At 34.3% G+C, this 24,666-nt stretch overlaps 1 protein-coding gene and 2 long non-coding RNA genes across 3 annotated transcripts in view; all 3 read left to right on the forward strand.

Moving 5' to 3' along the window:
- Window positions 1-2,812: 2,812 nt before the first annotated feature.
- On the forward strand, window positions 2,813-3,164 carry LOC142226762 (uncharacterized). Its single transcript, XR_012719745.1, has 2 exons — window positions 2,813-2,911; window positions 2,975-3,164. It is a non-coding gene; the product is annotated as an uncharacterized LOC142226762 (long non-coding RNA).
- A 16,875-nt stretch (window positions 3,165-20,039) lies between these two features.
- LOC142223134 (uncharacterized) lies at window positions 20,040-21,256 on the forward strand. Its single transcript, XR_012718593.1, has 2 exons — window positions 20,040-20,522; window positions 20,758-21,256. It is a non-coding gene; the product is annotated as an uncharacterized LOC142223134 (long non-coding RNA).
- Window positions 21,257-21,851: 595 nt separating this feature from the next.
- The window catches only part of cup, a 48,175-nt gene continuing 45,360 nt past the window's right edge, over window positions 21,852-24,666 (forward strand). The window contains exons 1-2 of the mRNA XM_075294507.1: window positions 21,852-22,002; window positions 22,690-23,157. Coding sequence (XP_075150622.1) covers window positions 22,708-23,157 — 450 coding nt within the window. The 5' untranslated portion in view covers window positions 21,852-22,002; window positions 22,690-22,707. The remainder of the gene's footprint in view (window positions 22,003-22,689; window positions 23,158-24,666) is intronic.

A 24,666-nucleotide genomic window follows, 5' to 3' on the forward strand; every position in this document is an offset into this window, starting at 1 on the left:
TCAGAGAAAGTGCATTTTAAGATAGTTGTAAAAGAATCATTGTGGTCAAGTAAAACACGATTGTTTAGATGTTTATTAATTTTATTAAACATTTACAAAGTCTCATAAATATAGCATTTATACGACTATCACATCACATTTAACATATTTTTATGCATTAATAAAAGATTGATGCTGAGTTACAAGTTGCAAGTTACATTTTGTAGCGTCTATAAGCCAGCGCTTTTATTCCCAATGAAAGCAGCGTGTCTGTAAAAATATTTCAAAAACTATCACTTTATTCCATTGGGAAATTCAAAAATTGTTCACCAATATACCTTTCACAATTTTACTATGTTTTCAGCACTTCATTATCATTTTTATTTAAATAAATTATAAGAAGCTAGTTGTCCTTGGTGTTTCACAACATATAAAATGGCTCTTGTAACAATAGTGATGGCAAAATACTTTCATGCGAATAGTGATGGCAAGATACTATCACAGTTGGCGATTGTTGCAGTGTCACTTATGCGCTTTACAGACTATCAGTTATACCGGACGACAGTGCTCGTGTCGAACATATCCCATATAATGTGCACATTATAAGTTAAGTCCGAAGGCATAATCGATACTGCTGCATGTTTATGGGATCGATAACACATTTACCGATTATTTGGTCATCGCCGAAAAGTCGCATCGATCCGACACACTGTAAGATTCCTTACAAACACCGACATTCCGTCCGGAATAACTGATAGTCTGTAAAGCGCATTACGAGTCTGTGGTAGGGATGAGGATGAAATGGAACTTTGAAATGCTGGCAGGGTTTCCATGGTAACTGTCAAACTAAAACATCTCAACCCGGTGTGAACGGTGAAATGTTTTGGAAGAACGAATGAGGAAAACGAGTCGGTGGGAACATAGCATCCCAATAAACACAAACGTTTGAAAAATGCTAAATTTCAACAATTTTTCAAACATTTTTTCAAAGGATTAGGGTAATATTCAAGTTGAGAAATTGTTGAGAAAATCGCGTTCTCAACAAAAAACAGACATTACCCTCAACAGTGAAATTCAACACATTAGCAATAATATCTCAAGTGTTATCCTCAAATTGAAATGCATCGCTACTCAATAATTTGTCAAACAATTTTCGATGCGAGTCAAATTCAAAATTAACATTGTTGCAAATACTTTTCAACCTAAATTTGTATGAAATCCCCACTTCAAATTGAAAGTCAAAGCCAAAATTCTATGAATTTTGTATAATTTATTCATTTTTATCAAAATAAAATATATAATAATACACTACACTACATAATACACTACAATACCAATTGATTTGAACATTGAATTGAACAAATAAGAACAAAAAAAACAAACAACAAAACTTTAAATATCTTAAACATTATTAGTAAACACTTTTGCATTGATAATTCTATTTCCTTCCTTTTGGTGTCATAAAACAGCATTAAAATTTATTAACATGCGGGCAATTTGAAATTAGGAACGTACTGGACCGCGTGTTAGAATTGATTTCCAGCAGAAGGAATTCACAAAATATCCACTTTAAACTGATAATAGCATATGAATTAAACTGACGATGTGATGCACATTTTCATCCAGAAGTTGTTGATTTCAACAATTTATTGTTTTTAACAATTTTAATTGGTTGCACTTGTAATGTTTCCGGAAACTTTTTCATGTCGATAAGCCACTCATTTTTCATTGGTCAGCTTCTTAATGTTTGCAAGAATGTAGCATCCAAAGATTTTAGTTTTCTGCAAAGAGATTTAAATTTAGTGACTTCTCTAAAGTGATGATTTAATTTTTTATATTGACGTACCAATTATTATAAACTATTTGAAGCAGTTCCAGTTAATTGTCCACCATTTTTTCATCGGTCAGCTTTTTAATGTTTTCAAAAACGTAGTATCCATAATTTTAGTTTTCTGCAAAGAGATATACATTTAGTGACTTCCTTAAAGTTTTATTTCATTTATTATTGTCACTTATCTATTTTTATAAACTATTTTATTTGTCTAAAATTTTCCATTTTTTACTTCTTGCAATTGACCACGAACTTCGTTGCACAAATAAGTATTGAAAACCACATGGTTTTTTCGTTGCATTTTAGGGTAGTGTTTTGTCAAAGTTTTCTCATATTATCTTCAACACCTTTTCAAAGATTTCGTCAACATTTTGGCAAATTGGAAGTAATTCGCAAACAATTTGAAGATGTATTGAAGATGAGCTATTTCAAGTCATGTTGAATTTATGTTGAAAATTATATTTACCCTCAAACTGAAAAGTTGTTGCATTTGAAAAACGCTCAGCCTGTGTTTATTGGGATAATTCTCGCTTCATAAACATAAACAAACTTATATTTCTATATGCAAACCTGGAAGCAACAAATGTTTTTAACGTCAAAAGCAAAGCAGCCTATAGATGCCTAAAATGTTAACATTTATTTAACTTATTTTTACGCTTCGGCGCCAAGTTTATATATATTGTGTGCACACGGTTGAAAAAGACTGTTTTTCATATGTTTGGCTATAAACATTATATGTTTGGAACACAAATTTTTAAACACAATATTTTTGAGTGCAAGCATATAATGTTCATAAACTAGCATAACATGTTTGGGACATATATGTTAATATGTTAGAACATATTATGTTTGGGACATAAAATGTTTGTAAATATAATATGCTTGAATGCAAACATATATTAATTTAGAAATAGCCTATTAACATATATGTGTTTAGTAGCTTGGAGCGCTATTTAACAGGGAGCGATACTGAATTAAGTTGGTGGTTGTTGCTTGTTATTACAAAATTAACATTTTATTTTTCCTTGGGCAATTGATCAGCTACTTCTTTGATCCTTTCAAACTGTGTGGTCCGCTGTTCGAGTCCCCGTCCGGCAAAAGGTAAAATTAAAATAAAAAAAATCATAAAATTGATTAATTTCTTCTACAATGTTTGTATTACAGGAAAAGGTGCTAAGAACTAAAAAATCTCGTGGAAGTGAGAAAGATGTCGAGGAATATACAATTGGGCAGAAACAAAATTTTGAGCATTAAGGTCGAAAACCTATGTTGTTAGCACCTATATTACCTGTTTATTTTCATAATTCATTATGATTGTAAATATATAAATAAATAAATAAAATTTTGAGCACAATATTGTTTTGGAGAATTTTTTTTAAGCATATAATATTTTTGGGTGCAAAATGCTTCCAAACATATTATATGGTCACATAATAACATATTGTTTTTTGGAAGACAACATTATTGAATTTGGATGCAAAAATACAAAATGTTTGGAACTTAGACTACCCAAACATATATTGTTTAGACCAATATGCTTTCAAACATATTATATATTGGAAGAGATCAAACATATAAATGTTTGGGCAATACCCAAAAATGTATTTGCTTGAAGCAAAATATGTTTGGGAGTATATGTTACAGAAGCGATTTTTTGTGAGCGTGCATACTCATATAATTATGATCGTTTCAACTTTTTTTTCGAAGCAAAAAATAAGCGAAGAATTAAGCTGCGTGTTCATTGTGTGTCGGCCTTAAACCCGTCGCCTCCCAGGAGTGGTCCCATCCCAAATCCCCTAGCCTTAGGGACGCATCAATAAAATAGACAGTACAAAACAAAAACATTATTACCAACACATTCCATTCCATTCCGCCCGCCCTACCATGATCACCTGAGTTCTTCCAAAGTGACCCCACAAACACGACACATCACACCACTTACCTCGACCTTACACCCCCCTCATCTTTAAAATTAGTTAAGGCAATCATTTCTGTTGTATCCTTATCATTACAAACAAAATTTAATTTTATTGCATCAAAAATAAGTGTTATATCACTAAATATTCTAAATTCTATAATCCCTACAATTGTTAAGTATCATAATACAACTAAATAAAATAAACCAATGTAATATTTAAGGAGTATAGAGCACTAAGTTCGGCCGGGCCGAATCTTAAATACCCACCACCATGAACCAAGTATTAGGGTTTCCTTTGAAATTTCAGGAGGGCTTGGGGACTTGAGGACACTTCCCGAAGATAAATTTAAAGATTTCACCTATGAGGACTATATCAGTTTCTGGATTTATAAGAACCATTTTTGTTTGAGTTTTAGAGGAATCATTAACATCTCTTGTAAGTGTGCAAGAAAATTATAAAATAACGTCTTGATTTGAAATCTTAAATCTGTACAAGTAAAATCTGGAAATTTTACATTGAGTTTCAATCAATTTTCATGATCAGTGCGCCTTCTACACCCTCAAGAAGTGAAGTCGGTCTATATGGAGGCATTACCAAATGGACCGATAAAAACTTAATCCGATACACGTTTTTGTAAGCCTAAAATACCAGAATATTTACAATATCAGGCAAATCAGATAAAAACTGAGGTTTCTAGAAACCCAAAGAGTTAAATCGGGAGATCGTTATTATGGGGGCTATACTAAAATATGGACCGATACTCACCGCTTTCGGCACACCTATTTATGACCCGAAAATACCTCTAGATTTCCAATTTCAGGCAAGTAGGATAAAAACTTCGGATTCTATAAGCCCAAGACCCCAAATCGGGAGGTCGGTTTATATGGGGACTATATCAAAATCTGGTAGTCCCCATAGTCGAACTTGACCTGCCTGCAGACAAAAGACGAGTTCGTGCAAAATTTCAGCACGATTGCTTCATTATTGAAGACTGTAGCTTGATTACAACAGACGGACATCGTTATATCGTCTTAGAATTTCTCCCTGATCAAGAATATATATACTTTATATAGTCGGAAATCGATATTTCGATGTGTTACAAACGGAATGACAAACTTATTATACCCCCGTCACCATTCTATGGTGGTGGGTATAAAAAGCACAAAGTTTGCTGTCTTTTGTCTCTTAAGGTGAGTATTAAGTTCGAGTTTATCCGCTAAAATCGCTAAAATGAAAACCAAATCAGCAAAAAAAAGGCATAACATTAAAGGGTGATACGGTCAAAATTTGGTCAAGGGAAAACGCGTGTAAATCGGTGAAATCATTTATTTAAAAAATCACATTAAATTTCTTTTTCAAGTTCAATTAGTATTAAATTCAGGAAAAATATTCAGTTAGGCTTTCGCTTTTCCAAATCCGAATTGCCGGGCCTCACGCTTGACACCTGCCATCAGATTTTGTACAGCCACCTTGTCCACCTTCTTCCCCGCAGAAAGCCAGTTTGCCTTGAACTGCTGCTCGTCTTTAGCAGTTTTTTGGTCTTCTTTAGGTTCCGCTTGACAATAGCCCAGTATTTCTCAATTGGGCGGGGCTCTGGCGTGTTGGGAGGGTTCTTGTCCTTGGGAACCATCTGCACGTTGTTGGCGGCGTACCACTCCATGGCCTTTTTACCGTAATGGCAAGATGCCAATTCCGGCCAAAACAGTACGGAACAACCGTGTTTCTTCAGGAAAGGCAGCAGACGTTTATTCAAACACTCTTTCACGTAAATTTCTTGGTTGACAGTCCCGGAAGCTATGAAAATGCTGCTTTTCAAGCCACAGGTACAGATGGCTTGCCAAACCAGATATGTCTTTGCGAACTTTGACAGTTTTATGTGCTTGAAAATATCTGCTACCTTTCCACTTCCTTTTGCCGTATAAAACTCCTGTCCCAGAGTCGGCTTTGACGTAGGTTTCGTCGTCCATTACCACGCAGTCAAACTTCGTCAGCATGGTCGTGTACAGCCTCCGGGATCGCGCTTTGGCCGTGGTATTTTGTTTATCATCGCGATTTGGAGTCACTACCTTCTTGTAAGTCGATAGTCCGGCTCGTTTTTTGGCTCGATGCACGGTTGTAGACGATACACCCAGCTTATTTGCGGCATCTCGGAGAGAGAGGTTAGGGTTTTGCTTGAAACTACCGGCAACTCTCTTTGTCGTCTCAGCGGCTTCCGGTTTTCGATTTCCCCCCGATCCAGACTTCCTGGCTGTCGACAAACGTTCCCCAAACACTTTAATTACATTTGTAACGGTTGATTTGGCAACTTTTAGCGATTTTGCCAGCTTTGCGTGCGAGTAGCTCGGATTTTCGCGATGCGCGAGCAAAATTTTGATACGCTGCTCTTCTTGCTTGGACGGCATTTTGACAACTGAAGAGTGAATTCCAAAATCAAAATAGGAGCAACATTCTAAACACACACACCTTCAAAATGAGGTGTGTTCAGGTTTTTTAAATGCAAAATTGAAAGAAATACGTCAAGTTTATATTGACCAAATTTTGACCGTATCACCCCTTATACATATTTGTTGCAAATTTTATTATAACTTGATGGGGAATAGCCCAAAGCAAATTTTCACAAAGTTTGTATTCCTTAAAATGGATTATTAAAGAAAAGTAATCGTGAAAAAATGACGATTTTAGCGGCTAAACTCCAACTTAATACCCACCTTTAAGGTGAGTATTAAGTTCGAGTTTAGCCGCTAAAATGAAAACTAAATCAGTAAGAAAAATGCATGAAATTATACATATTTGTTGCAATTTTATTATAACTTGAAAAATGCATGAAATTATACATATTTGTTGCAAATTTTATTATAACTTGATGGGGAAAAGCCCAAAGCAATTTTTCACAAAGTTTGTATTCCTTAAAATGGATTATTAAATAAAAGTAATCGTGAAACAAGTATATACGGCCGTAAGTTCGGCCAGGCCGAATCTTAGGTACCCTCCACCATGGATTGCGTAGGAACTTCTACTAAAGGCTGTCATCCACAATCGAATTACTTGGGTTGCGATAACACTTGCCGATGGCAAGGTATCGTAAAACTTTTTAACACTGTTTTCTAAATTGTAAGTTAGTCCATAAGGGGTATATATTAAACAAAAACAAGTATATACGGCCGTAAGTTCGGCCAGGCCGAATCTTATGTACCCTCCACCATGGATTGCGTAGGAACTTCTACTAAAGGCTGTCATCCACAATCGAATTACTTGGGTTGCGATAACACTTGCCGATGGCAAGGTATCGTAAAACTTTTTAACAGTGTTTTCTAAATTGTAAGTTAGTCCATAAGGGGTATATATTAAACAAAAAAAAAAAAGGCCGATTAAATACGTATATAATTCAGTTTGACAAAATTTTCTATAGAAATAAAATTTTGGCAAAATTTTCTATAGAAATAAAAACTTGACACAATTTTCTAAAGAAATACAATGTTGACAAAATTTTCTATGGAAGTAAAATGTTGACAAAATTTTCTATAGCAATAAAATTTTGACAAAATTTTCTATAGAAATAAAATGTTGACAAAATTTTCTATAGCAATAAAATTTTGACAAAATTTTCTATAGAAATAAAATGTTGACAAAATTTTCTATAGAAATAAAATGTTGACCAAATGTTCTATAGAAATAAAATGTTGACAAAATTGTCTATAGAACTAAAATGTTGACAAAATTTTCTACAGAAATAAATTTTTTACAAAATTTTCTATAGAAATAAAATTTTGACAAAATTTTCTATGGAAATAAAATGTTGACAAACATTGCTATAGAAATAAACTTTTTACAAAACTTTCTATAGAAATGAAATTTTGACAAAACATTCTATAGTAATAAAATTTGACAATTTTTACATGGCTGTTAGAGGCCATATACTAACGAAATGTACCAAATTTCAACCGCATCGGATGACTTTTGCTCCTCCAAGAGGCTCCGGAGGTCAAATCTGGGGATCGGTTTATATGGGAGCTATATATAATTATGGACCGATATGGACCAATTTTTGCATGGTTGTTAGAGACCATATACTAACACCACGTACTAAATTTCAATTGGATCGGATGAATTTTGCTCATCCAAGAGGCTCCAGAGTTCAAATCTGGGGATCGGTTTATATGGGAGCTATATATAATTATGGACCGATATGGACCAATTTTTGCATGCTTGTTAGAGACCGTATACTAACATCAGGTACCCAATTTCAAACGGATCGGATGAATTTTGCCCCTCCAAGAGGCTCCGGAGGTCAAATCTGGGGATAGGTTTATATGGGAGCTATATATAATTATGGACCGATATGGACCAGTTTTTGCATGGTTGTTAGAGACCATATACTAATACCACGTACCAAATTTCAATCGGGTAGGATGAAGTTTGCTCCTCCAAGAGGCTCCGGAGGTCAAATCTGGGGATCGGTTTATATGGGAGCTATATATATTTATGGACCGATATGGACCAATTTTTGCATGGTTGTTAGAGACCGTATACTAACATCAGGTACCAAATTTCAACCGGATCGGATGAATTTTGCCCCTCCAAGAGGCTCCGGAGGTCAAATCTGGGGATCGGTTTATATGGTGGCTATATATAATTATGGACCGATATGGACCAATTTTTGCATGGTTGTTGGAGACCGTATACTTAGACCACGTACCAAATTTCAACCGGATTGGATGAATTTTGCTGCTCCGGAAGGCTCCGCAAGCCAAATTTGGGGATCGGTTTATATGGGGGCTATACGTAAACGTGGGCCGATATGGCCCATTTTCAATACCATCCGACCTACATCAATAACAACTACTTGTGCCAAGTTTCAAGTCGATAGCTAGTTTCGTTCGGAAGTTAGCGTGATTTCCACAGACGGACGGACAGACGGACGGACATGCTTAGATCGACTCAGAATTTCACCACGACCCAGAATATATATACTTTATGGGGTCTTAGAGCAATATTTCGATGTGTTACAAACGGAATGACAAAGTTAATATACCCCCATCCTATGGTGGAGGGTATAAAAATTACGTTTTTAGCGGCTAAAGGTGGGTATTAAGTTCGAGTTTAGCCGCTAAAATCGTCATTTTTTCACGATTACTTTTCCTTAATAATCCATTTTAAGGGATACAGACTTTGTGAAAATTTGCTTTGGGATATTCCCCATCAAGTTATAATGAAATCTGCAACAAATATGTATAATTTAATGGCTTTTTTTACTGATTTAGTTTTCACTTTAGTGAAATTTAGCGGCTAAACTCGATCTTAATACTCACCTTAAACTCGAACTTAATACCCACCTTTACAAGAGAAATGTAATCGAACGGCTAAAGGCCAATATATTGTTACGTTTTTATATTGAGGCGTATTTAATGTCCCGATAAATAAAACACAGTTCTTTTCAAATAACGACAATCTACAATTTATTTGCTTAACTGATAGGTTTCACTTATTTGCTCTACGATGTGTACTGTATGAATTTTAGATTACGACTGACTTCACAGCTCCCTCTGTCAGCTCTTTTATAGTACTGTATAACGATATCGAAAATTCTCGATAGTCTGGCCTTCAACATTCTAGACTATTCTACTACTATCTGGTAGATGTCGCACGGGCGAAATCGCACATATTTATCAGCTTATGCTCATTTTCTTGGCTACAATCATCTAGAACATTCTACTAACTGGCAGATGTCGTACAGGCATACATGATTATGGCCATATTACTAACAACTATAACAATAAGCAATGAAGATAACAAAACAAAAGGGGTTACTTTACAATGAACGATTGGGAAACTAAGAACACTAAAGATGTTTAGGAAAGTACTAGAAAATAAAGAATTGATTTTGACAAGTGATGACGTAATTTGACCGTTACAATTTTAAATTTTAAATTAACGGAAACTAATTTGAATAAACATAAATCTAGAAATATCGAATTCGTAACACTGCCTCCCGCTTAAGCCTGTTCGTCCCGAATAGGCACAGAACCCTTTCCGTAAGGAGCCAAACGTTCCAGGTGAACAACTTTCATCTTTAAGGTGAGTATTAAGTTCGAGTTTAGCCGCTAAAATCACCATTTTTTCACGATTACTTTTCTCTAATAATACTTTTTAAGGAATACAAATTTTTGAAAACTTGCTTTGGGCTATTCCCCATCAAGTTATAATAAAATCTGCAACAAATATGTATATGTAAAAAGTCGAACTTAATACTCACCTTTAGGGCTGTTTTCTTTTAGCACTGGATACCCTTAGCCGTGACGGACTAAAAGAAAACAGAGTACTCGTTTATCCAGGACATCTCCAAAAATATGCAACACTGTCATCAGCTGTTCAAAATCAATCACAGAAAAGAAGTGAAATCTTGCATTTTTTATGTATGAAATGCTCCAATTAGTAATAAATATTTACTGCTGCGATTATTTATGACACTATACCACTTTGAATTTCATGTTTTTCGATAAATTAGTCACAATAAAGTGCTATTGTGAATCGATGAAGCGTCACTTTATCAAAACAAAATCTGACAAGATCGGCGCGACTTGCACTGACGAGATGTTCTGGATAGAACACCAGTGCAACGATGTTCTGGATGGCCCATACAAATGTTGTATCCAGTGCAAAAAGAAAACAGGCCTTTTGACTTTGGGCTGTCGTTCTTTTGAATGCGGCGTACAACATCATTGATCTTCTTGATGATTTTGTAGGGGGCTTCCCATTATGTTTGCAGCTTGGGAAACAATCCTTTCTTTCGTTGCGGATTAAAAAGCAGAACCAATTGTCCTTCTTGGAAGCCCTCAGTATTTGCAGCACGATCATATCTCGCCTTCATCCTGTTGCTGACCATTTTTATTTTGTTACGCACTGATTCGTGAACTTCGCCAAACGTGTTTGGTATGTCGTTACTGTTTTCTTCTATGGGGAGCTCATTAGGTTTAGCCCCAAATATCAAATCTCCAGGCAACTTCAATTCCGTTCCGAATAGAACCTTGGCCGGTGTTCGTGACATAGAATCATGTATGGCTGATCTATAACAGCAAAAACTTTGGTATATGCTCGTCCCAGTCTCGTTGGCCGTTATCCACCACCTTTTCCAGAGTGCGATTAAACCTTTCTACCATGCCATCAGACTGTGGATGCAATGGCGTAGTCTTTGTTTTCTTGATACCAAGGGAGTCACACATCTCTTGGAATACAGCCGACTCAAAATTTCTTCCTTGGTCTGAGTGTATCTCGGACGGCACACCGTAGCGACATATCCAGTTCTAGTCGACTATGTCTACAATCGTCTTCCCCTCTTGGTTTGGAATGGCATAAACTTCTGACCACTTGCTGAAGTAATCCATGACCACAAGGACATATTGGTTTCCAGAATCACTTACTGGGAAAGGGCCTGCAACGTCCATTGCTATTCTTTCAAAAGGCGCTCCTGGCCTATACTCTTGCATAAGACCTCTACTTTTTCGTCTTGGCCCTTTCGCCTTTATGCACTTCTCACAATTAGCCATTTTGCCACAATTTGAAAACTAACTCTATGTTAAAAATATATCAACTCTTGAAAGAAAACAACATTGACAACACATTTCCAAATGTAGAAATCGCAATGAGAATCTTTTTAAGCATGATGGTTACTAACTGCAGTGGGGAAAGCTCCTTCCCTAAACTAAAAAGAATTAAAAATGAATTGAAAAGTACAATACTTCAAGAGACATTAAGATTATGGAGATCGCTGATGTCCATTGAATCCCAGCAAAAAAGCGTCGCCAAAAAAGTAGTGAAAGTTTGGTTTTTGGATCCGGAAATGATGAAAAATTTGCACAGAAGCGATGAATTTAACATCCCAATAAACACAGGATGAGCGTTTTTCAAATGCAACAACTTTTCAGTTTGAGGGTAAATATAATTTTCAACATAAATTCAACTTGACTTGAAATAGCTCATCTTCAATACATCTTCAAATTGTTTGCGAATTACTTCCAATTTGCCAAAATGTTGACGAAATCTTTGAAAAGGTGTTGAAGATAATATGAGAAAACTTTGACAAAACACTACCCTAAAATGCAACGAAAAAACCATGTGGTTTTCAATACTTATTAGTGCAACGAAGTTCGTGGTCAATTGCAAGAAATAAAAATAAATGGAAAATTTTAGACAAATAACCAAATAGTTTATAAAATTAGGTAAGTGAAAATAAAAAATGAAATACAACTTTTAAGGAAGTCACTAAATGTATATCTCTTTGCAGAAAACTAAAATTATGGATTCTACGTTATTGAAAACATTATAAAGCTAACCGATGAAAAATGGTGGACATTTAACTGGAACTGCTTCAAATAGTTTATAATAATTGGTACGTCAATAAGAACAAGTATATACGGCCGTAAGTTCGGCCAGGCCGAATCTTATGTACCCTCCACCATGGATTGCGTAGGAACTTCTACTAAAGGCTGTCATCCACAATCGAATTACTTGGGTTGCGATAACACTTGCCGATGGCAAGGTATCGTAAAACTTTTTAACACTGTTTTCTAAATTGTAAGTTAGTCCATAAGGGGTATATATTAAACAAAAAAAAAGGCCGATTAAATACGTATATAATTCAGTTTGACAAAATTTTCTATAGAAATAAAATTTTGACAAAATTTTCTATAGAAATAAAAACTTGACACAATTTTCTAAAGAAATACAATGTTGACAAAATTTTCTATGGAAGTAAAATGTTGACAAAATTTTCTATAGCAATAAAATTTTGACAAAATTTTCTATAGAAATAAAATGTTGACAAAATTTTCTATAGAAATAAAATGTTGACAAAATGTTCTATAGAAATAAAATGTTGACAAAATTGTCTATAGAACTAAAATGTTGACAAAATTTTCTACAGAAATAAATTTTTTACAAAATTTTCTATAGAAATAAAATTTTGACAAAATTTTCTATGGAAATAAAATGTTGACAAACATTGCTATAGAAATAAACTTTTTACAAAACTTTCTATAGAAATGAAATTTTGACAAAACTTTCTATAGTAATAAAATTTGACAATTTTTACATGGCTGTTAGAGGCCATATACTAACGAAATGTACCAAATTTCAACCGCATCGGATGACTTTTGCTCCTCCAAGAGGCTCCGGAGGTCAAATCTGGGGATCGGTTTATATGGGAGCTATATATAATTATGGACCGATATGGACCAATTTTTGCATGGTTGTTAGAGACCATATACTAACACCACGTACTAAATTTCAATTGGATCGGATGAATTTTGCTCATCCAAGAGGCTCCAGAGTTCAAATCTGGGGATCGGTTTATATGGGAGCTATATATAATTATGGACCGATATGGACCAATTTTTGCATGCTTGTTAGAGACCGTATACTAACATCAGGTACCCAATTTCAAACGGATCGGATGAATTTTGCCCCTCCAAGAGGCTCCGGAAGTCAAATCTGGGGATAGGTTTATATGGGAGCTATATATAATTATGGACCGATATGGACCAGTTTTTGCATGGTTGTTAGAGACCATATACTAATACCACGTACCAAATTTCAATCGGGTAGGATGAAGTTTGCTCCTCCAAGAGGCTCCGGAGGTCAAATCTGGGGATCGGTTTATATGGGAGCTATATATATTTATGGACCGATATGGACCAATTTTTGCATGGTTGTTAGAGACCGTATACTAACATCAGGTACCAAATTTCAACCGGATCGGATGAATTTTGCCCCTCCAAGAGGCTCCGGAGGTCAAATCTGGGGATCGGTTTATATGGGGGCTATATATAATTATGGACCGATATGGACCAATTTTTGCATGGTTGTTGGAGACCGTATACTTAGATCACGTACCAAATTTCAACCGGATTGGATGAATTTTGCTGCTCCGGAAGGCTCCGCAAGCCAAATTTGGGGATCGGTTTATATGGGGGCTATACGTAAACGTGGGCCGATATGGCCCATTTTCAATACCATCCGACCTACATCAATAACAACTACTTGTGCCAAGTTTCAAGTCGATAGCTAGTTTCGTTCGGAAGTTAGCGTGATTTCCACAGACGGACGGACAGCCGGACAGACGGACGGACGGACGGACATGCTTAGATCGACTCAGAATTTCACCACGACCCAGAATATATATACTTTATGGGGTCTTAGAGCAATATTTCGATGTGTTACAAACGGAATGACAAAGTTAATATACCCCCATCCTATGGTGGAGGGTATAAAAATTAAATCAACACTTTAAAGAAGTCATTAATTTAAATCTCTTTGCAGAAAACTAAAATCTTTGGATGCTACATTCTTGCAAACAATAAGAAGCTGACCAATGAAAAATGAGTGGCTTATCGACAAGATAAGAAACATTACAAGTGCAACCAATTAAAATTGTTAAAAACAACAAATTGTTGAAATCAACAACTTCTGGATAAAGTTGGATGCTGTTATCAGTTTAAAATGGATATTTTGTGAATTCCTTCTGGTGGAAATAAATTCTAACACGCGGTCCAGTACGTTCCTAATTTCAAATTGCCCGCATGTTAATAAAAGAAAGGAACCAAAAGGATGGAAATCGAATTATCAATGCAAAAGTGTTTACTAATAATGTTTAAGATATTTAAAGTTTCGTTGTTTGTTTTTTTTTGTTCTTATTTGTTGATATGTTTAATAAGATTATTATTTATCAATTGGTATTGTAGTTTATTATGTTGTGTAGTGTATTATTATATATTTTATTTTGATGAAAATGAATAAAGTATACAAAATTCATAGAATTTTGGCTTTGACTTTCAATTTGAAGTGGGGATATCATTCATACAAATTTAGGTTGAAAAGTATTTGCAACGATGTTAATTTTGAATTTGACTCGCATCGAAAATTGTTTGACAAATTATTGAGTAGCGATGCATTTCAATTTGAGGATAATACTTGAGATATTATTGCTAAAGGCCGGTATGCACCTCTAGCGAAAAATTTCATTCCCATAAAGGCCGGTATGCACCTCTAGCGAAATTTTCGGTAGCAAAAATTTATTTAAGTCTACAACAAAAAAACAGGGCTGTGTACACAAATTTTAAACCAGCTAATCGCTTTTAAAAATTGTTAATGTATGTTCCAAATATTCCTCAAATAAATTGTTTATTATTTACAGACCTTTTAAAACTTCTACGCACACAATGATTGTAATTAATTAAATGTTTACTGCCAAAATATGCTTTTGACAACCCTGTTATTTCCATTAGAGGTGCGTACCAGCTTACAAAATTGAACGCTACCGAAAATTTCGTTAGCATAAATAGCAATGCATTTCTTATGGGAATGAAATTTTTCGCTAGAGGTGCATACCGGCCTTAAGAAATGTATTGCTATTTATGCTAACGAAATTTCCGGTAGCGTTCAATTTCGTAAGCTGGTACGCACCTCTAATGAAAATAACAGGGTTGTCAAAAGCATATTTTGGCAGTAAACATTTAATTTATTACAATCATTGTGTGCGTAAAAGTTTTAAAAGGTCTGTAAATAATAAACAATTTATTTGAGGAATATTTGGAACATACATTAACAATTTTTAAAAGCGATTAGCTGGTTTAAAATTTGTGTACACAGCCCTGTTTTTTTGTTGTAGACTTAAATAAATTTTTGCTACCGAAAATTTCGCTAGAGGTGCATACCGGCCTTAATGTGTTAAATTTCAGTGTTGAGGGTAATGTCTGTTTTTTGTTGAGAACGCGATTTCCTCAACAATTTCTCAACTTGAATCTTACCCTAATCCTTTAAAAAAATGTTTGAAAAATTGTTGAAATTTTGCATTTTTCAAACGTTTGTGTTTATTGGGATATACTTGTCATACGACAACCGTTGCACAGTATTGGCTTCACACAGCCGTTGCACAGTATTTGCTTCACTTCTTAATTCAGTGTTTTGGATGTAAATTAAAAAAATTTGATATTTTGCAAAAAAAAAAAAAACAATTTTTTATGATTTTTAATGTATTCTAACCTTAGTTCGAAGCTTTTGACATCAAATATTTCCAAAAATTCGCAATTTTTATAGAATGGATTTAGCTTTTTTTTAAAAAATTTAAATAATTTGTACCATTTTATTAATCCTTACTCTTGTTTAACCTATTTGAAACAAAAAACGTTCAAATTACTCTTTAAAAATATGAAAAAAGCGAGTTATAAAAAATTTGAATTAAAATAATTTCCTGAGTAGTTAAAATAAAGAACATCTTTGGAGGACATTTTTTTGGAAGTACTTTTAAAGTTGTGCCCTTAGAAGTACTTTCAATTTTTTTCTGGGATGTTATGTGCTAAAAATTATAGAATTTGAAGAAGCGATTAACGATTTTGCCTTATCACAATGGACTGAATAGTCTAAGTGAGCCTGAAACTTAATCGGGCTGCCACTTTAACCTAACCAAACGATTTTGCCTGTCTCAAATCGCGAAGGGTTCCTCTTCAAACGACATAAATTAGGCGGCAACCCTGATGCCAGTCCCCCTAACGCAGTGTTGCCAGTATTGGGGATTTTTCCTAAATCGGGGGTATTTTTTCGTGGGTGGGGACAAATTTTTTGAGTTGGGGACTTGGGGATTTGGTGGGGAATTTCCACAAATTTGGGGATTTTTGTGGGGAATTTTCGAAATCTGATCAGTATAATAAATCAGGTTTTGAGTTATGGTTTATATGAAATTCTTTACTTCTACATGTTTAAAATGGGGCTTAAGGAAGTACAGAGGGTCTTAAAAATAAACAAGTGTATACGGCCGTAAGTTCGGCCAGGCCGAAACTTATGTACCCTCCATCATGGATTGCGTAGAAACTTCTTCTAAACACTGCCATCCACAATCGAATTACTTAAGTTGCGGTAACGCTTGCCGATGGCAAGGTATCTTAAAACCTCCTAACACCATCTTCTAAATTGTATGTAAGTCCATACGTGGTATATATTAAATCAAAAAAGATCGATCCAATACGTATATAATTCAGTTTGACAAAGTAGACATAAAATTTTGACAAAATTTTCTACAGAAATAAAATTTTAATAAAATTGTCTATAGAAATAAAATTTTCACAAAATTTTCTATAGAAATAAAAATTTTCCCAAAATTTTCTATAGAAAGAAATTTTTCACAAAATTTCTACAAAAATAAAATTTTGACAAAAATTTCTATAGAAATAAACTTTTCACAAAATTTTCTATAGAAATAAAATCTTGGTAGATTATTTTTGGCTTGAGTAGCAACCATGATTATGAACCGAATAAAATTTGAAAAAAAAATTCTATAGAAATAAAATTTTGACAAAATTTTCTATAGAAATAAAATTTTGACAATGATGAAAATTTTATTATGAACCGAATAAAATTTTAACAAAATTTTCTCTAGAAATAAAATTTTGACAAAATTTTCTATAGAAATAAAATTTTGGTAGATTATTTTTGGCTCTAGTGGCAACCATGATTATGAACCGATATGGACCATATTGTGTGTGATTGGACCTATTTTGGTATGGTTGTTAGCGACCATATACTAACACCACGTTCCTAATTTGAACCGGATCGAATGAATTTTGCTCCTCCAAGAGGCTCCGGACGTCAAATCTGGAGAACGTTTTATATGGGGGCTATATATAATTATAGACCGATATGGACCAATTCTGGCACGGTTGTTAAATATCATATACTAACACCATGTTCCAAATTACAACCGGATTGGATGAAATTTGCTTCTCTTGGAGACTTCGCAAGCCAAATCTGGGGATCGGTTTATATGGGGGCTATATATAATTATGAACCGATGTGGACCAATTTTGCATGGTTGTTAGAGACCATATACCAACATCATGTACCAAATTTCAGCCTGATCGGATGAAATTTGCTTCTCTTTGAGGCTCCGCAAGCCAAATCTGGGGATCGGGTTATATGGGGGCTATATATAATTAAGGACCGATATGGACCAATTTTTGCATGGTTGTTAGAGAGCATATACCAGCACCATGTACCAAATTTCAGCCGGATCGGATGAAATTTACTTCTCTTTTAGGCTTCGCAAGCCAAATCTGGGGATCGGTTTATATGGGGGCTATATATAATTACGGACCGATGTGGACCAATTTTTGCATGGTTGTTAGAGACCGTATACCAACACCATATACCAAATTTCAGCCGGATCGGATGACATATGCTTCTATTAGAGACTCCACAAGCCAAATCTGAGGGTCCCTTTATATGGGGGCTATACGTAAAAGTGGACCGATAGTGGACAACTACTTGTGCCAAGTTTCAAGTCGATAGCTTGTTTCGTTCGGAAGTTAGCGTGATTTCAACAGACGGACGGACGGACGGACGGACATGCTTAGATCGACTCAGAATTTCACCACGACCCAGAATATATATACTTTATGGGGTCTTAGAGCAATATTTTGATGTGTTACAAACGGAATGACAAAGTTAATATACCCCCATCCTATGATGGAGGGTATAAAAAGATTCTGTTCCAAGCGCTTTGTTTCCTTCTTTTACTACTGTGAAATTATTTCGTAAGGACTGGGGTCGAAGTCTTGGTTTGAAAACTTAATCTTATACGGTGTTCTCACCAAGCATGTTTTGGGGTTTGAAATGGTTTCCCTTTATAAGCACTTCAAAACAAGTCGTTTTCGCCATACTAAAAACCAAGTTCAAAACACAAGTTTTCCTCCAAAACACGTCAATTTTAGAATGTCAACCCACCTAATTTGGAATATATCCCGAATAACATACCCTATTCAAAATATATGTCAAAATATTGAAATAAGTTTCATAGAAAAAAAGAATAAACAAAGACTTTAAAGAACATGGACATGTGAAAAACATAAACATAAAATTTTTTTCCCTTTGCGCTCGCGGTAATTATTTGGGAATAGGTTGCATATATGTGAATTTCGAGTAAATGTGAATTTCTAAAGGGTGATTTGTTAAGAGCTTGATAACTTTTTTAAAAAAAAAAAACGCATAAAATTTGCAAAATCTCATCGGTTCTTTATTTGAAACGTTAGATTGGTCCATGACATTTACTTTTTGAAGATAATTTCATTTAAATGTTGACCGCGGCTGCGTCTTAGGTGGTCCATTCGGAAAGTCCAATTTTGGGCAACTTTTTCGAGCATTTCGGCCGGAATAGCCCGAATTTCTTCGGAAATGTTGTCTTCCAAAGCTGGAATAGTTGCTGGCTTATTTCTGTAGACTTTAGACTTGACGTAGCCCCACAAAAAATAGTCTAAAGGCGTCAAATCGCATGATCTTGGTGGCCAACTTACCGGTCCATTTCTTGAGATGAATTGTTCTCCGAAGTTTTCCCTCAAAATGGCCATAGAATCGCGAGCTGTGTGGCATGTAGCGCCATCTTGTTGAAACCACATGTCAACCAAGTTCAGTTCTTCCATTTTTGGCAACAAAAAGTTTGTTAGCATCGAACGATAGCGATCGCCATTCACCGTAACGTTGCGTCCAACAGCATCTTTGAAAAAATACGGTCCAATGATTCCACCAGCGTACAAACCACACCAAACAGTGCATTTTTCGGGATGCATGGACAGTTCTTGAACGGCTTCTGGTTGCTCTTCACTCCAAATGCGGCAATTTTGCTTATTTACGTAGCCATTCAACCAGAAATGAGCCTCATCGCTGAACAAAATTTGTCGATAAAAAAGCGGATTTTCTGCCAACTTTTCTAGGGCCCATTCACTGAAAATTCGACGTTGTGGCAGATCGTTCGGCTATTCATGATGAAATGTCAAAGCATACTGAGCATCTTTCTCTTTGACACCATGTCTGAAATCCCACGTGATCTGTCAAATACTAATGCATGAAAATCCTAACCTCAAAAGAATCACCCTTTAGTTTCCATGGTAACTGTCAAATTAAAACATCTCAACCCGGTGTGAACGGTGAAATGTTTTGGAAAAACGAATGAGGAAGACGAGTCGATGGGAACATAGCATTATTGTATTTCGCAAACTGGTATAACAAATATTGCATATTTTCCAATTTTTAAATTATGGAGGATTTTTTTACAACAGAGCCTATTCCTTTACTTTTCAAAAACCTTGCCAAACACTGTATTGGGGATTTTTGTGGGGAATTTTAAATTAAATTGGGGATTTTTGGGGATGAAATCGTCCTATTTTGGGGACAAGAGTCCGAAAAATACTGGCAACACTGCCCTAACGCCAACTTCTGATGCCCATGAGAAAAGATGATTGAGTCGTAAAAAGTTGTAAAAGTAGTAAGAAGTAAGTTGCTCTGCTCTGTCGCGTATTCTAACCGATTTTGTTTTATCGTTATAGTTGCCGGTTTAAAGTGCCATCAATCATCGATCGATTATTATTTAACATTTTTAATTCGACCTTTGCTCCTAATTTTTCGTATTTTTTGCAAAAGAATTAATAAACTGAAATTTTTGGATTTTTTATATAATTGAATTCTTACATAGATTTTTAATCACTAATCTGTGAATGCTAAGGAAGTTATGTTTGTGGCAAATATTACATTTATCTATTCGCTTAATGCGAGTAGCATTATTTTTCTTTTGTTTATTATAACAAAATAATGTTTTGTCAAAGTCATAGGGGTCCATTATACTAATATGCCCAGGGCCTCTAAAAGGTTAAAGTTGCCCTTTGTGCAACGAAGTTCGTGGTCAATTGGAAGAAATAAAACAATTGGAAAATTTTAGACAAATAACTGAATTTACTCCAAATACTCTATAATAATAGGTAAGTGAAAATAAAAAATGAAATAAAACTTTGAGGAAGTCACAAATTGTATATCTCTTTGCCGAAAACTAAAATTATGGATTCTACGTTCTTGAAAACATTAAAAATCTGACCGATGAAAAAATGTTGGACAATTAACTGGAACTGCTTCAAATAGTTTATAATAATTCATAATTAAATATGAAAAATTAAATCGACACTTTAGAGAAATCACTAAATTTAAATCTCTTTGCAGAAAGCTAAAATCTTTGGATGATACATCCTTGCAAACATTAAGAAGCTGACCGATGAAAAATGAGTGGCTTATCGACAAAAAAAAACTTCCAGAAACATTTCAAAGTGCAACCAATTAAAATGTTAAAAACTTGATATTACTCCATATCAACAACTTCTGGATGAAAATGTGCATCGTCAGTTTAATTTACATCCTATTATCAGTTTAAAAAATCTATCACGCGGTCCAGCACGTTCTTAGTTCAAATTGCCAGCATATTAATTGATTTTTATGCAGTTTTATGACACCAATAGGAAGGAAATCGAATTATTTATGCAAATCTGTTTACAAATATGTTTAAGACATTTAAAGTTTTGTTGTTTGTTGTTTTGTTCTTATTTGTTGATATATTTAATAAAATAATTTTTTTCAATTGGTATTGTAGTGTATTATGTAGTGTAGCGTATTATTATATATTTTATTTTGACGAAAATTAATAAATTATACAAAATTCATAAAATTTTGGCTTTAACTTTCGATTAGAAGTCGAGATATCATTTATACAAATTTTGGTTGAAAAGTATTTTTAATTTAATCCTATAAACAAGCAGCAATATCGATTATGTCTATGTTGGCTACACTTATAGTGTAGCATTTGAGATATGTCCGACACGAATACTGTCGTCCGGATAAACTTATAGTCTGGACGGCGCATGAGCCAACACACAACAAACACGCGAATATCTGTCGTAGGGTTTATCCTACCATCTAATGCGCTTTAAAGGCTATCAGTTATTCCGGACGGAATGTCGGTGTTTGTAAAGAATTTTACAGTGTGTCGGATCGATACGACTTGTCGGCGATGACTAAATAATCGGTAAATGTGTTATCGGTTCCATAAAAAGCTATCTTCACGCAGGTAAATGCAGCAGTATCGATTATGCCTTCGGACTTAACTTATAGTGTGCACAATATATGGGATATGTTCGACACGATCGCTATCGTCCGGAATAACTGATAGTCTGTAAAGCGTATAAGGTCCGTTTAATTGCTTCCAGTAACAAGTACTAAATTCCCATAAGCCGTTGAAATTTGTTCAATCGGCTTTTATTTGTTTGTTTTTGTATTCATTTGTTTGTATGTATGTATATATGTATGAAACAAAAACAGTTACAAACAGTTACAAAGTACAAATAGCCAAAAAATATTTCAATAATTGAAAATCATAATCAAATCATAATCGTAATCAAATCAAATTATAATCTTGTAAGTAAGAACTCTGATTTAGATTTTTTTCTTTAATTTTAAAGATTTCAACAGTCTGTCATTATAAAAAAGATTTCAAATCTCTAAATACCTATAAGTTTCATTAACACTCTAAAATTTTAATAATTATACAATATTATTGTTCACATTAACATCTCATATCTAAAGATAGAAACAATAAACCAATAAGGAAATTTGGATTGAAATGAAAAAAGTCATATGTCCAAAATCTTAAATAAAAAAAGAAAATATAAAAAATTGTAGAAATAAATTATTGTTACAAATCAAAATAAAAAACGATCCCAAGATCGATCCGATTTGAGAAATCATTTCAGGAAAAAATCAGCAGGAAATATTATGTATACCCTTTAATAAATAAATAAATATATCTCATCGACATCCCAAACTTATGGTGTGGCTTAAAAGTTATGGATGACCACACTTGTATTCGGTGTATTTCACAAAGTTTATTATTTTATATATATTTGCAATTTGCTTCTACGTTGCGGTTTCTATAATGAGACCTATGTTCATTCATCGTCTCGAAACCGCCAAAAACTAGATTTAACAATTTTTATAAATCTTAATAATAATATAACACAAAATTTTGACACTTTTACAATTTAGATGAGCGGTTTATAGCATGTTTTCTAATCGGTAAGGTATTGTAAATTTATTTTTTAACAGGTGCATATAGATTACAAAATGTCATACTGCAATAGTGTAACTGCAATCGGTGAACATCGGCCAAATGAAGAAAATGGCGCTGGCGCCATACCATTTTCGGACGGACGAGAACTGATGGACGAGTCTTCCAAAATTGTTTCCGAGTCCAAGGAGGTGGTTTATACTCCTCCTCCTCCACCTCCGTCAACTCCTGTTCAGTACAAAATTACCTCTAAAGAGTTAGGCAATGTCGATGCATTGCATGGGAGCTTAGAGTGTGCAGTTGACGAATTGCTAAAAATGGGAGATCCTCTGCCAACAGATTTCAAGCCTTGGAAAGATCATAGTGGACCACCACATCCTCCTCCTATGCCATCAAAGCCATGTGTATATTTGCTAAAATCGGCAAATGGAGATGGTCTTATCGAATCTAATATTAAGATGGCCAAAAGCAGATTGAAACCAGTTCTCCACGGAAGAGCTCCAAAGGTTTGTACTATAGTTTTTACAAATTATACTGTGTATTATAATTGAAACATTATTTGTTACCGCGATATTTTATATTTTGAGAGCCCCCGTGGTGCAATTGTGAGCATGCCCACCTTGCGTATAAAGGGTCGTGGTTTCAATCCCATGTTACCGACCTGGGTCAGTAAGCTAAACATGGAATAGGGTAGCCCTAATTAATAAGAGAAAAGCTCACCACTTCTGGTATTACAGCTGACTGAAAAACGGGCTGACACTACACCCAAAGAAATTTGTTAGTAGGGACGGCAGAAAAGTCTGCTGAAAAAGGGACAGCAGTCACTGTTTGCTGAAATAGCAAACATTTCCTGCTATTTTTTAAACTCGACTACACTAAATCATGTTTTATTTCGGCTGAAACAAATAAAAATATCAACTTAGGAGCTATCCTAACATAATTAAAACAATATTTTATGAAAATCTATACTAATTGATTAAAAATCTGAATATTTATCGAATTGAGGCATAACACAAACAAAATGTTTGCTGATCGTATTTATGAGCTTGTAATAAATATATTACAGTGCAAAAATATACCAAAAATTACTTTTGGTTCTTAAATATGCTTTGGGGAAAATTTATAACTTAAAAAAAAATTGTATAATTTGTTGTTCATTAGGCCCTGAAGTACAGAAATATGACAGCAGACATCGACTGCTGTTATTTGCAGTCTTTTTTTCTATGAGTGTACATCATTAGCGTAGCTAAAGGGTACTGGGAGGGTGTTAAGCCACCCGCAGAAAAATTTTAGCCGCCAGAAAATTTAATACTAATTGTTTTAGTCGTTATACCTTTGAATTCGAACATTGCTATCATGTATTTAACTTTATACATGCGCAGGAATATATTTTATTTATACCGTACAAAATATTACATTTTTAGAGAGTCAAAATAAAGTCCAGATATGTAGGGATTGAATTAACTGTCTGATCATGAAACCGAAAATTGAATCATTCGTCTAGAGTGAAACTAAAATAACTTATTTTCGCTATAAAATTCTTAACTGTGTAATCTACTCATCCTTTATGATTTGCTAACGAACACCGAAATAATTGTGATTCGACAGACTAGTTCTCGAGATATCAACGAATGCTTTTCGACTTTTCTTTCGTCTCGAGGAGAACGAAAATTCCACGAACAGGCAATAAATATTCGGCGAGAAACGTCAATATTTCTATTTATGTAGCTCAAAGGATATCAGCCGAATTCCAGGAAAATCATCATGATCAAAAGATGAAATTGGTAGACTGTTTTTTATCAAAAAAAGTCATGACAAAACTGTTAATAATATCTAAAATAGGTAGAATTGATATTTGTATTTTAAGAAATATCTTTTAGTCGTTAAGGTATTAGTTCGAAGTATCGGATGAAAATTTTAATTTTTTTCAATGTTACTTTTCCTTAGTAATTCATTTTATAATAGAAAAAAATATGAATTAATTTCATTTTTAATGTTTAATTTTTAACTTAGAG

The sequence above is a fragment of the Haematobia irritans genome, chromosome 2, assembly GCF_050003625.1.
Source record: "Haematobia irritans isolate KBUSLIRL chromosome 2, ASM5000362v1, whole genome shotgun sequence".
In the NCBI taxonomy this organism is placed as follows: domain Eukaryota; kingdom Metazoa; phylum Arthropoda; class Insecta; order Diptera; family Muscidae; genus Haematobia; species Haematobia irritans.